Source organism: Taeniopygia guttata, chromosome 7 (assembly GCF_048771995.1).
Source record: "Taeniopygia guttata chromosome 7, bTaeGut7.mat, whole genome shotgun sequence".
Classification (NCBI taxonomy): domain Eukaryota; kingdom Metazoa; phylum Chordata; class Aves; order Passeriformes; family Estrildidae; genus Taeniopygia; species Taeniopygia guttata.
Window position 1 is genome coordinate 18,999,347 of NC_133032.1, and position 16,549 is coordinate 19,015,895.

The window sequence follows — 16,549 nt, forward strand, 5'->3', positions numbered from 1 at the left end:
CTGCAAATCTGTCTCTGCTATCTAAGCCAAGACAAGGGCCTCCTTTACCTCTCCTTGCTTGTTAGCAAAAATAACTAACTCTTGCTTAGAGCTAGAGCTTGGACACAGACTTCACTTGCATATTGTGAAGATATTAATATTTTATTTCTTCTTCAAAAATCTTTTGTTTGACCCATTTAAATAATATAATTATTAAAGACTCTGTACAAGCAGGACTGATGTTATTCAACCTTGGGAAAATACTAAAATGAGATAAAAAGTCCCAAAGATTTTAAAGTTTAGGATATTGTCCCAACAGTAAACAAATTACTGTGAGGTTGTGGGAGGAAGGAAGATTCTGGAAGTTCCCTGCTTGCTTTCTTTTCTAGTTTATAGTCCTGACACTGAAAGAGCTGCTGACCTTTAACTGTGATATTACAGAGTGAAAATGAGGACATTCTGATAGGAAAATGGAGCATTGTGTGTCATCATGTACAAATCATTAAGGCTGGTACCCTGAGATAATTGACTAGCCAGGAAATTTTCAGAGAATTAAAGAGAACTATTTAATTTCACTGCTTCTCTGTGAAGTGTAAGTTAGTACCTGTTTTTAAATGAATGTTCAATTACTGAGCAATCCCAAACTGGTAATTTGGTTGTGCCCTCAGCAGTAACTGTGGCAGGCTGAGTGCAGCCCCAGCACTTCCACTGCGTGTCAGACAGCAGGAGAGGAGCAGGAGGATATGAACAGCAGGAGAGGAGCAGAAGGATATGAACAGCAGGATTGTCACAGCCTCCTGTGCTATGCACGCATCTCCCACTCCACACCATGGATCAGCAGACATCACGTGCCAACTAGAAGCTAAACTGAAGCTCCTCTTGTGATTGCAGGGCTGTTTCCATAAAGCCAAGGGAAGATAGCACATAAATACACAACACAGAACAGCTAAAAGCCGCATAATGGAAACCTTTAGGGTGAATTGAATAGTTGTATGGGACAGGGTAGATATCTGGAGTATTTTGAAGAACTGTGACAGCAATGACAGTCTCTTCTCACTAACTCATCAGCAAGGTACAGAATGAGCATGTTTGAGAAATAAAACAAAAGTAAAAGCACTAAACCCTTTAATTAGTGAAAGGGCTTTCTCAAGGTTTGTACCTGGTGTTTCACTTTAATAGCCTCACAGATCCAGCTTGGCAATAAAAGACATAAATGTAACATCCTCAAACAGCCCACAGCTGTTTGGAAGGTGCCTGTGGCTTCTTCCCTGGCCACTTTGGCTCCAGACAATGCTGGGGAAGGCTCTCCTGTGCAGGCCCCTTCTTTACCCCCTTCTTCTGCTGCTACAAGGCGTTTAGAGGCAAACCCAAAATGAAAAGAGATTATTCCACATCAAATTCACATGAAAAATGCTTATCTGGAACACAGGTATTTATTATCTTGATGCTCATGTTCCTGGTCACTTCACATGAACAATAGTGGAAGTCACTTGAATGGTATCCAAGGAGACAACTTCACTGAACTAAACTAATTAATCCTCTCTTGCTGCTGTTTACAGCTCTTTTTAAGCAAGCAGTGATTGATCCTGCAGAGCCGGTTATGGCTCCTCCTTAAGGACTGCTTTATACAGATATGTACTACATTTATCAGAGCTGGGTTTGCCTCTTAAAGTAATGTTATTAAGCTTTTCCATTTCATTCCTAGCATATTATTTTCCACTTTTAACTACCAGCCTCTAGTTCACATTATTTCTCCACGGATTTAATTTCCCTTTAGTTTCAGTAACATGGCTATCACCCATATATGATTCCATTTCTGGTGTGTTATTCGGATTTTGCCACCAGGTGTCATCAGAAGGCGCACCAGCACCGCGGCTCCCGCCTCCCGATGGATTTGGGAACCCCGGGGTGTGCGTAGGGAGTGCATGGGGGGTGTCATTAGCTGCCAATAAACTGACACAGTAGTAAGGGGGTCACACTTCTGATTTCCTCACGGCTTCCTTTGTTTAGTTAGACACAACGCAAACCACACGCTCCAGATGTTTGCACTGTGGTGGGGACACCAGCCTACCTTTGTTTTCCTAGGAGTCATTCCAAAGTCTGCCTGGATTTGCAGTCCTCATTAGCAAGCCTGGAAGAAGTCATTCTTCTTGTGTCTGGCCTTAAAGGCTTTTCAACCAGCCACTGGAACTCCCACGAGATCTACAGGATAAAAAACAAATTGGAAAGGCATCAGATAGGACACACTCATTCATTCCAGGGTTTCTGTAAGTACTTCCTTCCTTCCTCTCTTCCTGGTAGATTGTGAAGTAATTTTTTTCCCAAGCAAATGTAGCTCTTCATTTTTGTTCTCTATCTCACCCTCTTCAAATTTTCAGTTTTTTTCAACAAAAAAATATTCAATGCTGTTTCTACCTGTCGCAGTTGACCTCCCCATTTCTGTAGGCCATCACTTGCCCAGTTCTCAATTTCTATATTAATTTACTGCATAGGGCATTTCCTTCTTTTCATGTGAACCAGAAGCTTGGATGAATCAGTGTTCCCCAGGGCTGTTAATTAGACATGTGATACAAAGGAATAAGCTTGCCCTCACTTCTCCAGGCAGCTGGGCACCGTGGGATCTTGCTATCCCCCTTGCTATCTGCATGGGGGCAAAGCAAGCCCAGCCAGCAGGGTGCCAAGGTGGCACAGACACTGCTTTTTTAGATAGCATCTCCTGGAAATTTACAGAAAGAACATTGCAGTAGGGAAAGACCAGCACCACTAAAGTCTTTAGTATCTTTCAGACAAGCAAATCAGCTCCAATGCACAAATAAATTACATATTTCCAAATTTTTGTTATTTTGTTTCAGGTTATAGAACATTTTAATTGATTTATCATTCCTGATAGGTCTAGTTTTCGGATTTTTCCCTTTTGAGGGAGCTTTAGCTGGACTGGATGCTGTCCAACACTTTTTAACTCAGTTGGCTTCTAGCTGGGCCAGCACATGATCCTGCTTCCCCCTGGGATTTGAGGGGAGCAGCCCTGTGTCTTCATTTGCAGTTATTCTTATGCGTGGAGAATAGCAATGTCTTTTTCAGTCAATCTCTAGGAGGAGAGAAAGAAACCTGATTAAACAAAACAAAGAGTCTCGAGCTAGAAACCCTCTACTTCCCACACCCTTGATGCCCAGTATTGGAAGCACACCAGGCAGGAAAGGGTCCCAGGTCAGTACTGAAAGTCTGGCCTGTGCCTTTGTCTTGCATGAGATAGGCTGCTTACATAAAATCCAGTCTTCAGAGAATTCCATAAACTGAATTTACTGCTAACTACAACCCTAGATTTCACACAGGATGGGCTATTATTAATATCCCATCTATTTGACCTAGTTTCTGTCGACTGTAAAGTGCCACATTTAAATTTAACTTCTGAAGGAAAAATAATTGAATTGAAAAATCAATCACTAGGCAATTTCACATTCGGTTCATTTAAGGTCAAGTTATTGCTGTCTCAGAGAATAAAAGTTTTCTTAATGGATCAAGTTCAGGAGTGATGTGAAATCAGGCATAATTACATACTGGCTAATGAGCCTAAACTGGCACACAGCATACATATTGAGAGGTATATATCCATTTACACCCTCTTTGACTCACTTATTACTTGGACAAGAAGACAAGGGGCAGGAATTGCCACCAGGGGCTTTGGATGGTTCAAAAGGCCACAGCTGAGGCAGACAAGTACCAGCTTGCTTCCTGCATGAGCAGGCCAGGACTTGGCAGGGGGATCACAGGTGGCTTCCCAAGGGTATTTCTGCTCATATGCAGGAACTATGCCAGATGTGATCTGCTGTGGGTAACTGTCCTTTGCAATCCATATGGTACCATTTCCACCATTCTACCCCTTCCTAGGTCTCTAGGGAAGTCCTAGTCCCAGTCCAAGGTGAAATCCAATGTGTTCAACTTACTTTAGACTTTAGTCTTCTTCCTCTATGTTTGGAATTTCTGTAGAAAATCAATCATAAACCAGTTTGAGATGTTCTTGGATCTTACACCTAATTGGTTCTCCAGCTCAAGGTGCTTGGGTTTCCACCTATTTTTTCAAACTGCAATAATTTCATTCAGCAGAGCATCATCAACAGAATTTTGTAGTACTATGAAGCATAAATGTTTTCTAACTGCATCATGGTATATTCATCTCCACTGTTCACAGATCTTAGCTCAGTGTAACTCAGTTCTAAATTAAGTAAATAATTCCAGATTTAAGGCTTTGCATTTGGCTTTTGGGCTTTTTCTTTTCAATTTAGCTTATGGGCTCTAATTAAGTATGAAAGTATTTGCCTATAAAAAAGTATCACTAGTATTCTTGTTACATCATGATAAATATCAGTTCAGGTTAAGTTTTTAATATGTCATTTCACAAGTAAGATTTTATCATATACTATATTTTAAAATATCTTGTCAGGTTCTGTGGAAAAGAATTTTATTGACTTATAACAATAAACTCTGAAGTAATTAATTGCTTTAGGATAGTAATCAGCAAAGTGCTTTAGAAAAGTATCTTTTTCTTTTAATGACATATTTCTCAGTCTGTTTGTAGGGAAGCAATGTTGGTTGTCCTAATTAATTCTTGCACATGAAGTATATTTAAAATATAGCCTTAGCAGACTCAGTTTTACAGACATGCAGAACTTCTACAGCTTAAAGCTGTAGTGCTAAAGGGGAAAAAGCTATATGCAAGTTTAACTGCACTCATCTTAAAATAACAGCAGCTGGCCACAAGAAAATGTATCTATCTGCATTACTTTCTTTACTCTCAGATGCAGAACAAATCAAATATCCCTTGTGCAACTCAACAGAGTTACACTTTTATTCCTAGTTTTGCATTTCAAGGTAGCATGGAACTTTAGAAGGAGTCACAGATTTTTAGTCTTTATCTGCACATCAAGTCAGAATTTCTAACATACAGATTCTTGATTTTCTTTTCTACAGGCATGACTGTGGGAGGAACACAACTGGTGAGACAGCTGCAGTGAGGCTGCAAGGATTCTGCTCACCAGAGACCTACAGATTTTAAGGGTGCAATTATTTCCAGTCCCCTTTTTCCTGTTACCTTCATTCCTGGGTTGGTGAAGGAAAGGAAATTACTTAGCTGAAATTCCTTTATGCAGAAGTTCTATGACATTTTTGTCCACTGTATTTTTCCTTCATCAGGAGATCAAGCAAAGGCCAGGTCAGAGCACGGGGCTGGGCTGTGTACTTTGGTCTCAAAGCTTCTTGTCCCAGCCAAGACTCTATCTCCAGGAGAAGGCATTGGGCAGATCAATGACAGCATGGGAGGACTCTTTGAAAATACAATTAATTACAAAATCAGATTTACTTAATTAAAAAGCTCAAAGAGTTCTTCTAACTTAGCCATATCTTGAGAATATTAAAAATTATTTTCAGTACATAAAAATGCATCTAAAAAAGAAGACAAGAGAAGGACGCTCAGTGTGAAGTTTGCATGCAACAGTAAATCATATTTTACCTTCCTTTTGTTTATGTTTTTCTTTTAATCAATCTGAAAGTTTTTTAGCAGACTGAATATTTCTATTATAAACCTACATTCAGCTGTTCCAGGTGTGACAAGCTCTACTGAGCTTTTCTTTGGTCTGTTGTTGTCCTCCTGGTATGAAGTCTCTGTGGGAGCTGCAGAAATGCTTGGCAGCAGCTCTCAATTCCTTACAATGCCTACACAGAGATTTCTTTGGAGCTTCACATTCACCCTGTATACTTTCAATCAGTGCCAAGAAGAAAAGCATTTCTCCTGGGAAGTGGTGGTGTTAATTTTTTGACTTCTTTATAATCTAAAGGGACACTAGTCAGTCATGTTATTCCAAGGTTTAACTTTGAAAAGTGAGTTTCAACACAGCAGAAACATTTTATTTGTTTAGCTTGTTTCAATGCTGCTAGAAATAAGATCAGTCCCAGGAAATATGGGGAAAATCCCTCTATCAGCAGTATATGCAGACCAAGTGTCATGCCTTCTTAACAGTACACAGAAATAAGAAAATCAGTCAAACTGCTCTACTGTTACAATTTGATTTTTTTTTCTCTTTATAATACCTGTCCATACTTCATAGAGATCAGCTAATGTATGGCTCCAGGTTGTACCACACCAAGGCAGCCCTGCCTGTGGGCTGACTGCATCAGAGTCATGAGCTGCAGGATAAGTGCCAAAGATCAGAGAAGCCAAGCATCCAAAATTCCCAAAAGCTGTAGCCAGGACACTCAGCTGTTTGAGGAGAATGGCATCACTGTTCATCTTTCCTGTTATGAGACAAAGAAAAGAACTGTGATGTGATCTCCAATTTACTTTCTCAGCTATTCCCTTTAATAACAGATAATGGACAAGAGACTGACTTCCCATCAGCACAGGGCCCTGGCAGTCTGTTTCACAGACTGCTTTGATTCAGTCCTGCTAGAACTGCCCGTGTCTTCTTTTTTTTTTTTTTCCCAAAAATCACTGGCTGGTTTTAACGTCTTGGTGCTTCTTTTCATATAAAAAACTTCCTTTGTCTCCACTGCATGTAAAAGAGACACTCACAGAATCAAAATTTTCTTACTTTAAATCAAACTAGAAAGCACATGTGTTGGAACACATCATTGTGTGAACTGCTTGTTGAAAGCATGCAGCCAAGAGTTGAGAGAAGGTGGGAACAATCACCACTATCAACCTTCCAAACACCAACCAAAAAAATTTGATGATTTTCATGTTCTCTATCTGTCATTATAATTCCTTTGACAATGTGGTGAAATATATTCCTAAAACGAAAGAGGACAATTGTAATTTTTTTGTTCCTACCTTCTTAAAAGAAACTTTATATGCTATCTGGAGTCCACTTCTATTGACCTTACTCTCTGGAAGCATCCAAGTATATTTTAGAAGAATCAGATAATTTAATATGTGGTTGAACTTGAAATAAATTTTCCATATGGCATGTTTTAAGGATGTCTGGCCATGTCAATACAAAGAATAATTTCTATTAAAGTTCTATCTTCAATATCAATGTTCTATGTTACAGAAGTAGGGAGTTGAATGTCTACTTTAGAAGAAACACATGCAGGTGAATAGAAAGAAATAACCATCACTATCCCAGTTTCTTCATTGCTTTCTGGTAATTCCTTGACTTGGAACATTTGCCAACTCTGGAGATGTTGACAGTAAATGTAATTGTGCCTTGTGGACAATTAATAGGGTTTCTGAGCTTACGGCACATCAGAGCTTTTTCAAGTCACAGGATAAGATTTGGCAGTTAATACTGTAGCCCTAGCATAAGAAAATGAAAAAAAGAAATTGAGTGTTTTAGCATGCAAATGTATTTTGTAAGACACAGGAAAAGAAATGCCAGTAGAATGGGTTGGAATAGTGAAGTTCCAGGAATGGTCCACTTCATAAGATCTATCAAGCCTCTGTAAAACTGCTCTTTAGTTTAAGTCTTCATTTAAAAGTTGTCTTTAAGTGACAACTTAAGTGCATTTCAAATCACAACTTAATTCTTGCTCACTCACAATTAAATAAAAACTGATGGTGGTGTTTGTAAATGTGTTCCTCTCCTGAAATGCCCGTGAATGCACTGCACCTCTCAGTAGCTCACACATCACCGTGGTGCAGAGAGAGCTCCCTCTTCTCTTGCAGCCTACCTTGCCCACTCCCATCTTGCTGCCTCCTCCCTCAACTGATGGAGCATCATCCTAACACATGGCAAGCAGCTGCAATGCAGATTTAAAGTGTCTCAAATTTCCCTTGAGTTCCTTTGAAAAATAGATAAGAGCAATGGCAGGCAACATATATAAGGAGGTGAGTATTTTCAGAAGGAGAATAAAACTATTTAATGCTCTTTTTCCTGTGACAGAAGACTGCAGAGCAGGCCAGCTCTGATGATTTAGAAGGCACCAGAATGTTCCCAGCATTCAGTCCCAGGGAGGGAACAGCAAGTCATTATTTTAAAATTAACTTTTTAATTTGAAAATGTGGATGTAATTCTTATCACCCTCTACATTTGAACAATTCTGGTGCCTTTGCTACCACTAATCAGGATCTCCCACACTAAACAATTTACAGAAAGCAACCCTTGAAGCTGATTTATGAGCCAGGTGCCTTGTCTGGCAGCACAAAGGGCACACGTGGTAGAAAGTATCTGTGTTTCCATGGTCTCCTGCCCTCATGTATTTGTCAAAGGCAGGTAGGGGAGAAGGGGGAGAACATAACCAAAGTCTGTTTAGCATCAGCAAGGAACTGAGTCTGGGATTTATGTTTTTTTCTGTCACAGGTAAAAACTTCATTTGTTAATGAAGTTCAGCCTGGTGTCAGGCATTATGTTCCTGTTCCCATCTCCCTGTCCTTGGGGAATGAATAATTCAGCAGCAAACATGCACCTGGGAAAGTCACAGGTAAACGTCATACTGGATGGGGTTTTCTACATGAACTCTGATTGCCTCTGCAATCAGAGGCAGGAAAACAAGATGCAGGAAAAACCTCTGGAAAGGAGGGAGGCATAGACTTGAGACTCTGGAGAATTACTTTTCCACAACGTGGCTATGCTGCAAACAGTGCTGTTCTCCAGGGTGGCTGGACTGTGTTCCTAACAGGAGCATCACCCCCAGTGGAGTTACAACGGCAAGAAAGAGCAGGGGTGGAGCCAGTGCATTTGTTTTCACATAAAACAAACCCCCACTATTTCATTTGCACCGTTGGGCAAGGGGTAGGCTCGCACTATTGGACTGTGAACACTAGCTGAGCAGCTCCGGTGAAGTCAAGCAATGAAGATCCATTTTTCATTCAGCCTTTGCAGAAAACGTTAGAGAATGTTTTAAAATTCAAATTGCATACGAAAACCTGATTTGGCACAGTTCGATGTGAAAATTAGTTTTGAATCCAGCTACCACCTCCCTTCCTGAGGAGATAATATGTCCTGAAAAGCAAGAGTTTGCAGGCATCACTGACCCTCCAAGGCAAGCGTCGTATCTGCCAGGAAATGTGCTTAGTATAGTCAAGGTTGACAGAGTTTCGACAGATAAAATAAGAAGACTCACTGTTATGCTGTCCCCTATTCTTAGGCTTTCTTATTTGCTAAAATCTGACATCAGAAAATCTCATGACAGTTTTACTCTCCCTGCAGTGGTGGTGGTTCATTTTAAGGGAGGGGCAGGAGGTGGGTTTGGATTTTTGCTGCCATAACTGAGCTTTAGGAAATAAATTGAAGGTGGACTTTTGGTGACTTATAGTTTAGGGAGTTGAACTTTGAAATTGAAGGGCAGAATGGAAAAATCTTACCAGCACCTACTGGAAAATGAAAACAGAGTTCACTCAGGGGATGGAGAAGGGAGCTGACATCTTGACAAGCTATGAGAACTCATACCTAGGAGCCTGATAGAGGGCTAGAAAAACAAAGGCGTGGTTTGATGTGGTCAAGGAAAGAGCTAGAGAGAGTCAGCAGATATAATCAGAGGGTGAGGCAGGACAATACAGCAATAGGTTCAGACATGGGATGACAAGAGATTGGATGGCAGAATCAATCCTTGAACGGTGGGAATATGTTCCTCCTCTCACAGCTGGAGGAGAGAAAAGTGTCTTAATGGAGAAGTAACTTGGGTGGATGGCTCTAGGGAGAAACCTTAACCAAAAATTACATCTTTTATGAGCAAGATACCTCCTGAAGAAAATAAAAAACCCTGGGGAAACAAAATGGAAATGTCCCTTGCTGGAGCCTGTGTCTGGATCTGGAGCCTTAGAGAGGATGCTCTTTGCCTGAAATATCCTGAAAACTGCAGCTCAGATTTATAGCTCAGTTCAGCTGTAACTCTGACAGCATCAACTGGCTGCTAAACACGTTGGGCATTTAAATCTGCTGAAATTACATTGTATATCTAAAGTGCAAACTGCAGTTTTTGAAAAAGAAGCCTTTGTGCTGTGGCTGCTTCTAGCCTAGCAAAATAATTCACCGTAGCTAACATCTTCTAACAAATATGTTTTCCAGCACTACCACAGTCAAATACTTTCACGTAAGATGGATGTATTTGTTTTAGCAAAACTCACAGAGGCCTGAAACCCATCACATTGCAATTACTGCAAGGTCCTTTTTCTGGTCTGAAAAATACAGCCTCAGCCCTTCCCAAATCCAGAAACAATATTGCAGTACAAATAATTTCTCCTTGCTGCCACTTTGAGTGCCTTACCTTTCCAGGTACATCCTCCTTTCAGTTCTCCTTCTTCAGCCTGTTGCAGGCAAGATGTTTGTCTTCATTTTTTCAGGCATAGCAGGTGCCCACTGTGTTGTGAATCATCAGTCAGTATTTACTGCTGTAAAGTCTCCATCAGCTGTTAATTGCCCTGTAATACAATGATTACTTTTGATTTTTCAGCAGACTTTATTATCTTTTAGAATTATTGATTCATTTAACATGACAGGTCTTCTGGAGGTCACCTATTCCACTACTACTCAAGAGTGGATATTGCAATAACCTTCCAAGCATGGCAACCAGCAATGCAGGCATTACCCACTATCACTTCAAAACTTTTTTTCATCTGTATGTTCACAATATACTTTCCTGCAGCTCCTGGCTGCCTACTCTCATCCTCTCATGGTGCTTCTCTGAGAAACATCAATCTCTCTTCCCTGTGACCCCAGGTTAGGCACTTGAGGACAGTGGCCTTCTCTGGGCTCAACAGACCCACCTCACTTTCCTGAACACAATATGCTCATTTTTTGACCACCTTTTGACCTTCTCCCAGACTTATTCCCATTTGTTGGTCTCTCTCTCACCAGAAGCCCCAGGCTGGACACGTTCCTCCAGGTGAAGCTGTGCAGAGGGGCTGTCACATGCCTTAAGCTGCTGCCTGTGGCTCTGGTACCACAGCACCGAATGCAGCCCAGTTCTGCTGCCTCCAGGGCACACTGCACACTCGAGCTCCCTTTGTCCACCACACATCTGGATGTCCCCTGCCTGCCCAGGCCCTTTCCCACAGGGCTCCTGCTGGTGATGGCCAGTCACCATACTGCAGAGCAGGCTCCTTCCCCAGCTCCTTTCCCTGGCATCTCTCCATGTCCCCCAAGTTCCCATCAAACCAGGTCTGCAGCTTGCCTAGGTCCCCATGGAGGGCAGCCTTACTCTCCAGCACACCAATGGAAAAGGAGGTTCCTGCTCTGGCACTCACATGTCCTGCCCAAGGACCCCACCCCACCGCACAGGTTCCCGGGGGCTCTCTGTCCTGCCCAAAGACCCCATTCCACCGCACAGGCTCCCAGGGGCTCTCTGTCCTGCCCAGGTCACTGCAGAGTGCCTTTGGTGTCACTGGCCTGAGGGACAGAGCGGAGTGGCTGCCATGGGCTGCCAGCAGCTGTCCCACTCCTGGAGCTTGGTGGCCCAGGCTGTCCTACAGCTCATTGAGGACATTCCCCCTGCCTTTGGTGCCCACATTTGCCTGCTGGGATTCTGGGAGAGCCGGTGTTGGAAGCGTCACCAAAGCCAGCCTCAGAGCACCTGGCTCCCTTGGCTGTGCAGATGGGCCCCTCATGGCAGCCAGGCAGCACTCAGGCCTTTTGGATGTGGTTTTGTGTTTTGTAAACCCATGCTGGCGAATCCCAACCACCTACTTGCTTTCACATGCCCAGATCCTCATTCCTGACATTTTTGAAGACAGGCATGAAATTGTCCTTTTCACAGTCCCAGGAGACCTCCCTCAGCTGCAGCCTTTCAAAAGCACTGTCTCAGATTGGTCTCCTCCGCTTCAGGTACTCAGCAGGACCTGGCTCTTGGCATCCAGCACAGCACTCTATCGATACAAATAAATATGAACAGGACACAAAACCAAATATAAACATTTCTAAAACAGTGTTAGTTTAATAATAAAACATTGTATATAGAAAAATTCTAGACATTAAAAAAAATAGTTTTACCTGAAATGCTGGTAGTTCCAAGAAATACTGCAGGATGTTTCAGCTGTCACTTGAAACAAGCAAAAACTATAGAAGCCACAGTAAGAAAATTATTCTGACCACTGTGAGCAGATGATGGCTGTGGAGATTAAATGTCCAACCAGGCATGAAAAAATAGCGAAGTGCCTCACTTATTCAAGGTGACATGTTCAAAAGATATACAGTAAAGCTCACTTTACTGGATTATTGCCAGATCCCTAAAGAGAGTGGAACACTTGCTGCAGAGTTTAAAGCCAATGCTTTTTCCCCAGAAAAATGTGACAAAATCTTTTGTAAAACTTTTTCACCATAAAATTCATAGCTCAAGATCAGATTGTAAGGTAGTAAAACAAGGCAACATATTTTTAATGGAAAAGTCTCTTTTTTAAAGGAACTGCCTTTTAGTTTATCAGTAGATGGGCCCAGTGTAACATTATCAATAGAGTCCAAGCGCTGATATCGACTGGGCAATGTCCATGCTAGCTCCTATCTGGTCTTGCTATCTGACCAGAACTGGAAGGAAATATTTTATAACATTTTGACCCGAAGAAATGAGTGACACAAAGATTAGTGACCCTGTAGTGGTTATAGAATATTTTATCACCATTATTTTTCTTTTTTAAAAACCAGTGTATATAAATCTTCAGTCTGTACAGACTAGTGGACCACATCTCTGTTTGATAACCCTTTGTGATACAAGGACCATGATCCAGTCACACGTCCCAGCAGAAAGTTCCTGCTGATGTGTTGGTATCTGGTCTGGATCCTTCTTTTTCTGCTACAGAAAGATGGCAGTGCCAGGTGATAATCCCTGACCCACAGAGTGCCCTTATAGCTTTTGACTTTTCATACAGGAACAACTTGCAGCTCAGAGTGCAGCCACCAAATCTAGAAAAATAGAGGATATGATCCCATTACTGTCATCTTACTACCTTAGTGGTTTCCACATTTGGTGTCTTACTCAAAATTCTAACTGCACTGCCAAGATTGTTATCTGTTACAAGAAATGCATGAATTTCATAGCCAACCACGTGTCACGATGTAACACTTCAGGAGAAGGTATCCTAACATTACAAAAAAGCTGCTGATTGCGTTTGTCAGTGATACAACTTTCCACTGTAAAGCTCATTTTTTAAAAGGTGAGATCCCAGCAAAATGGGAGGATTTACCATTTTTCCTGTAATTATCATTTCAAATGCTTTGTCCTGCATGTGTAGGCAAAACTTTGGTGGCAAGCAGAATTTCAATACACAAAATACAAAAAGTTAACACAGAGTTTTGATTAAGAATCATCCTTGGTCACATCTTTTAGCTCCTTATATTTCACAGATTAATTCCTTTCACTGCTGAATGACATAACACATTCCTTCACTCTTCGTGACCCAAATATTTCTCCATTTTAAGATGCTCTTTGAAATAATCAGCTGTCCAACAAATCTACACATGCTTAACCCAGTCTCCTCCTTTTTTGTATTTCATATAGGAACATTTTCACTTGCAGAAACCTGTAATTACTTTAAATTTCTTATTATCAAAAGTAGAATAGTTCCTAAGGAACTAATTAAAATACAGAGTTCTGTAGACCTAGCTCATTTTGGACAGCAACAGGCTCCTGATAGGATTACCTTATCTGAAGGGAGCTGAGCAGTTAAATCTAACTCCCTGCAAAACCAGGCACAGACAGATGCACATGGCAGGGTGTCTACCTGTAACCCTGTGAGTCTCGGAGTCCACAAGATTAATACAAAGTCAACTGCTCTCCCAGAGGATGCTAAAAGCTTGGATTCCCTTAGCTACCTCTTTGGTAGATGATTTTCCAGTGAGTTATCCTCTCACAACACAACTAACAGCTCCACAGAACAGGGTAATTGGGGAGAATTACACCTGCAGAAAATGATCTCCAATAATGTTACTATGAGGTATATTTGGTCTGTAAAATCTATAAAGTTTCTGAAGTTTTTTTTTTTTCCCTTGGCCTTTGTGGATTTGTAATGGCCCTGTTGGCTTTAAATTAACCTTAACAGCCTTACAGTTGAGTCTTTTTACTCTTGTACTTCTTACTTTCCACTTTTTATTAACAAAGAGCAGGCTTTTAAAGACTAGCCTAAGCTTTTCAGCAGTAAAATAAGCTAAGTTCCCAGTTCTAAAAAAAGACAAGGCTTCCCCACACACCTCCCTTCAAAAGCTTGCTGCTGGGTCAAGCAACTGCAGACTGTGCCCATACTTCACAGCAAGTCCTGGCTCCCAAGTGACCTGCTTCTAGTCTCAAGTCTGTCCAGGCTGGTTTTAAAGTTAATCCTTTATCTCCATTAGCAATGGCACGACCATGGTGTAGCATTTTGGTGGTACAGTAAAACACTCACATAATCACACGTCTGTCTCTGCTGCATCTTCCTCCAATGCTCTGATGTAGTCAATGTTCATAGTCTTGCTGCAAAAAAGCTCCAGCAAAAGCTGTTACAGGCTGCGGTGAGGAAAGACATTAACACATGAGGGAAACAAACACAGGTTCTGTAATTATACTTTATTGCAACTCTGATGCTTTGTCTGCTCCTGGAAGACTCCTTTAGCTAAATTTGTTTCAGGCATTTTTTTCTTCCGTACCAATTAAAACACAATAAGCATGTACAATTTTCTTATTATTTTATTGAAAAGGTACATTTAAAAAAATACACAGACATCTTACTATTATGGATTGCTGATAAAGATGCTCTAAAAGTTAATTCTCTTTTTTTTCCTTTCTTCCACCTGAAGTACTCATTATCATATAACAACTCCAGTCTGAGCACTGCATAATGATTCACCTTTATAAAAGGGTTGGGGAGGTAAGAAGATAGGTGGGACATTACTGTAATATATTCAGTAAACAGAGAATATGGTCAATTATAAATATTTTATGTTCTGTACATTATTGCATTAGGGAGCCACAATGTTATGCAGCATCATTACAAAGGAAACTAGTTAGAAATTAAGAAAACAGAATATTTACGTACAAACACATGGATCCATTGTCTTCTTGAACAACACATGTGAGCTGTGGCAATGTGCAATTGAAAAGCTTTTTTTTCTTTTTAAACATTGCTTAGCAACACCAGTGAAGAAACAACAAAAATAAGTTAAATGAAAGTAGCAAACAAGCAGTAATCTTAACTCTATGTTATATGGCTTTCTATTCTTGATTTCTCTAAATAAAGTATGACACAAAAGAAATAATTAAAAGCTTCAGCATTGCATTGCTTTCAAACATTTGCACAGAAACTAAAAATATTAAAGTCAGACATGGTACATCTGTAGTACTACACAAGATACACCAGTACTGGGGTCTAGGACAGCACACAATCCCTGTCAACAAGAGCACATGAAAATAATGGATGCAATTATTTTTTGAGATGTTATCTGCAATCAAGCATTTCTTTCATCTGCCTTTTCCTTTATTCCACATTAGATTATACCCTGTTGCTTTTCAGACAAGTATTTACATAGGTGTGAGTGAGGAAGACCCTAGTTTTCAAGTCTGTCAGGAAAATATTTTATGTTCCTTGATTCCAATGTGCACCATACAAATTAAAAAAAAAAAAAAGAAAAATAATAAAATTAATAGATGCATGAATCTTTAATGGTATACATTTTATGAGCAATTAAATTTTTAAGCAAATCACACTATTTTGATTAAAAAAATAGAGACAGAGAGAAGACAGAGTTGTCTAGACTCCAAAACGCAGTGCCATCAATGATGGATTTTATGATGTGGTTGGATGAGGTGTCATGCTGGATAGCATTGTAAAAGAGAAACATTTTAAAACCTCAACCCCTTTCCTGCTTTTCTTTGCTCTTTGTACTGGCCGTAGATATCTCTTTTTCACATCAATAAATTAGTATGGTGCAAAGAGTATGGAGGCAGGCGTTGCCCGGATGGGCCCGTGGGCTGGCCTGAGGAGAGCTGGCGGAATTGCTGGTGCCTGGAACAGGGATGCCGAGGGCCGGGGAGGGAGGGACAGAGCTGATGATACAGCTGCAGCTGCAGCAAGAGGAGATGAGAGGAAAGCAGGTGCCAGCGGCTTAATCATGTCCTTCTGGAATGCAAGTTTTGCCTGGAATAAAACACACACGCAAAAGCAATGTAAATACAGTTCTCCCAACGCCCACTTTTGCACAAGGGAAAAACTGAACCTGGCATAGGGTTATCTGTGGCTTATCATAGAAACTTCTTATCAGCTGCTTAGAAATGTTACCTGCACTGTCCCTTACTCCCAGGGCAATTAAAGCTACCGGATCCTAAATCTAAAGATAAATAAATGTCTTGAGTCTAAGAGACCATCTCACTGATGTTTAGAAAGAAGCATAATTTGTGAGTAACTTTATATAAATTATAACTGTGTGCATGAAATATTAAAAATAGTCTCAAGATTAAGACTTCAATATCAAAAGTCAAATTTTCCCCTTGCAAAATTGAATTGTAGAAAAGTAGAGTGGACAAGATGAAAGTGGTATCAGGCCAGTCAGCTTTGTGCCTTCCAATGCAGTCCTGCTCTTTTCAAAGTAAAAACATTATTTAAGATTGATGCCAAAAAGATTTTTTTTCTGAAATATATGTATGACTCTCCATAGGATCTACAAGCATTGCTGGTGCTTCT

The 16,549-nt window shown here is 40.7% G+C and overlaps 1 protein-coding gene across 16 annotated transcripts in view; it reads right to left on the reverse strand.

The window, feature by feature from the left end:
* Nucleotides 1–14,541: 14,541 nt before the first annotated feature.
* ZNF385B (zinc finger protein 385B) overlaps nucleotides 14,542–16,549 on the reverse strand; it is a 155,909-nt gene continuing 153,901 nt past the window's right edge. For all 16 annotated transcript variants that reach the window (XM_002199595.6, XM_030277575.4, XM_030277574.4 and 13 more), the window contains one exon: nucleotides 14,542–16,006. In XM_002199595.6, coding sequence (XP_002199631.2) covers nucleotides 15,788–16,006 — 219 coding nt within the window. In that variant the 3' untranslated portion in view covers nucleotides 14,542–15,787. The remainder of the gene's footprint in view (nucleotides 16,007–16,549) is intronic.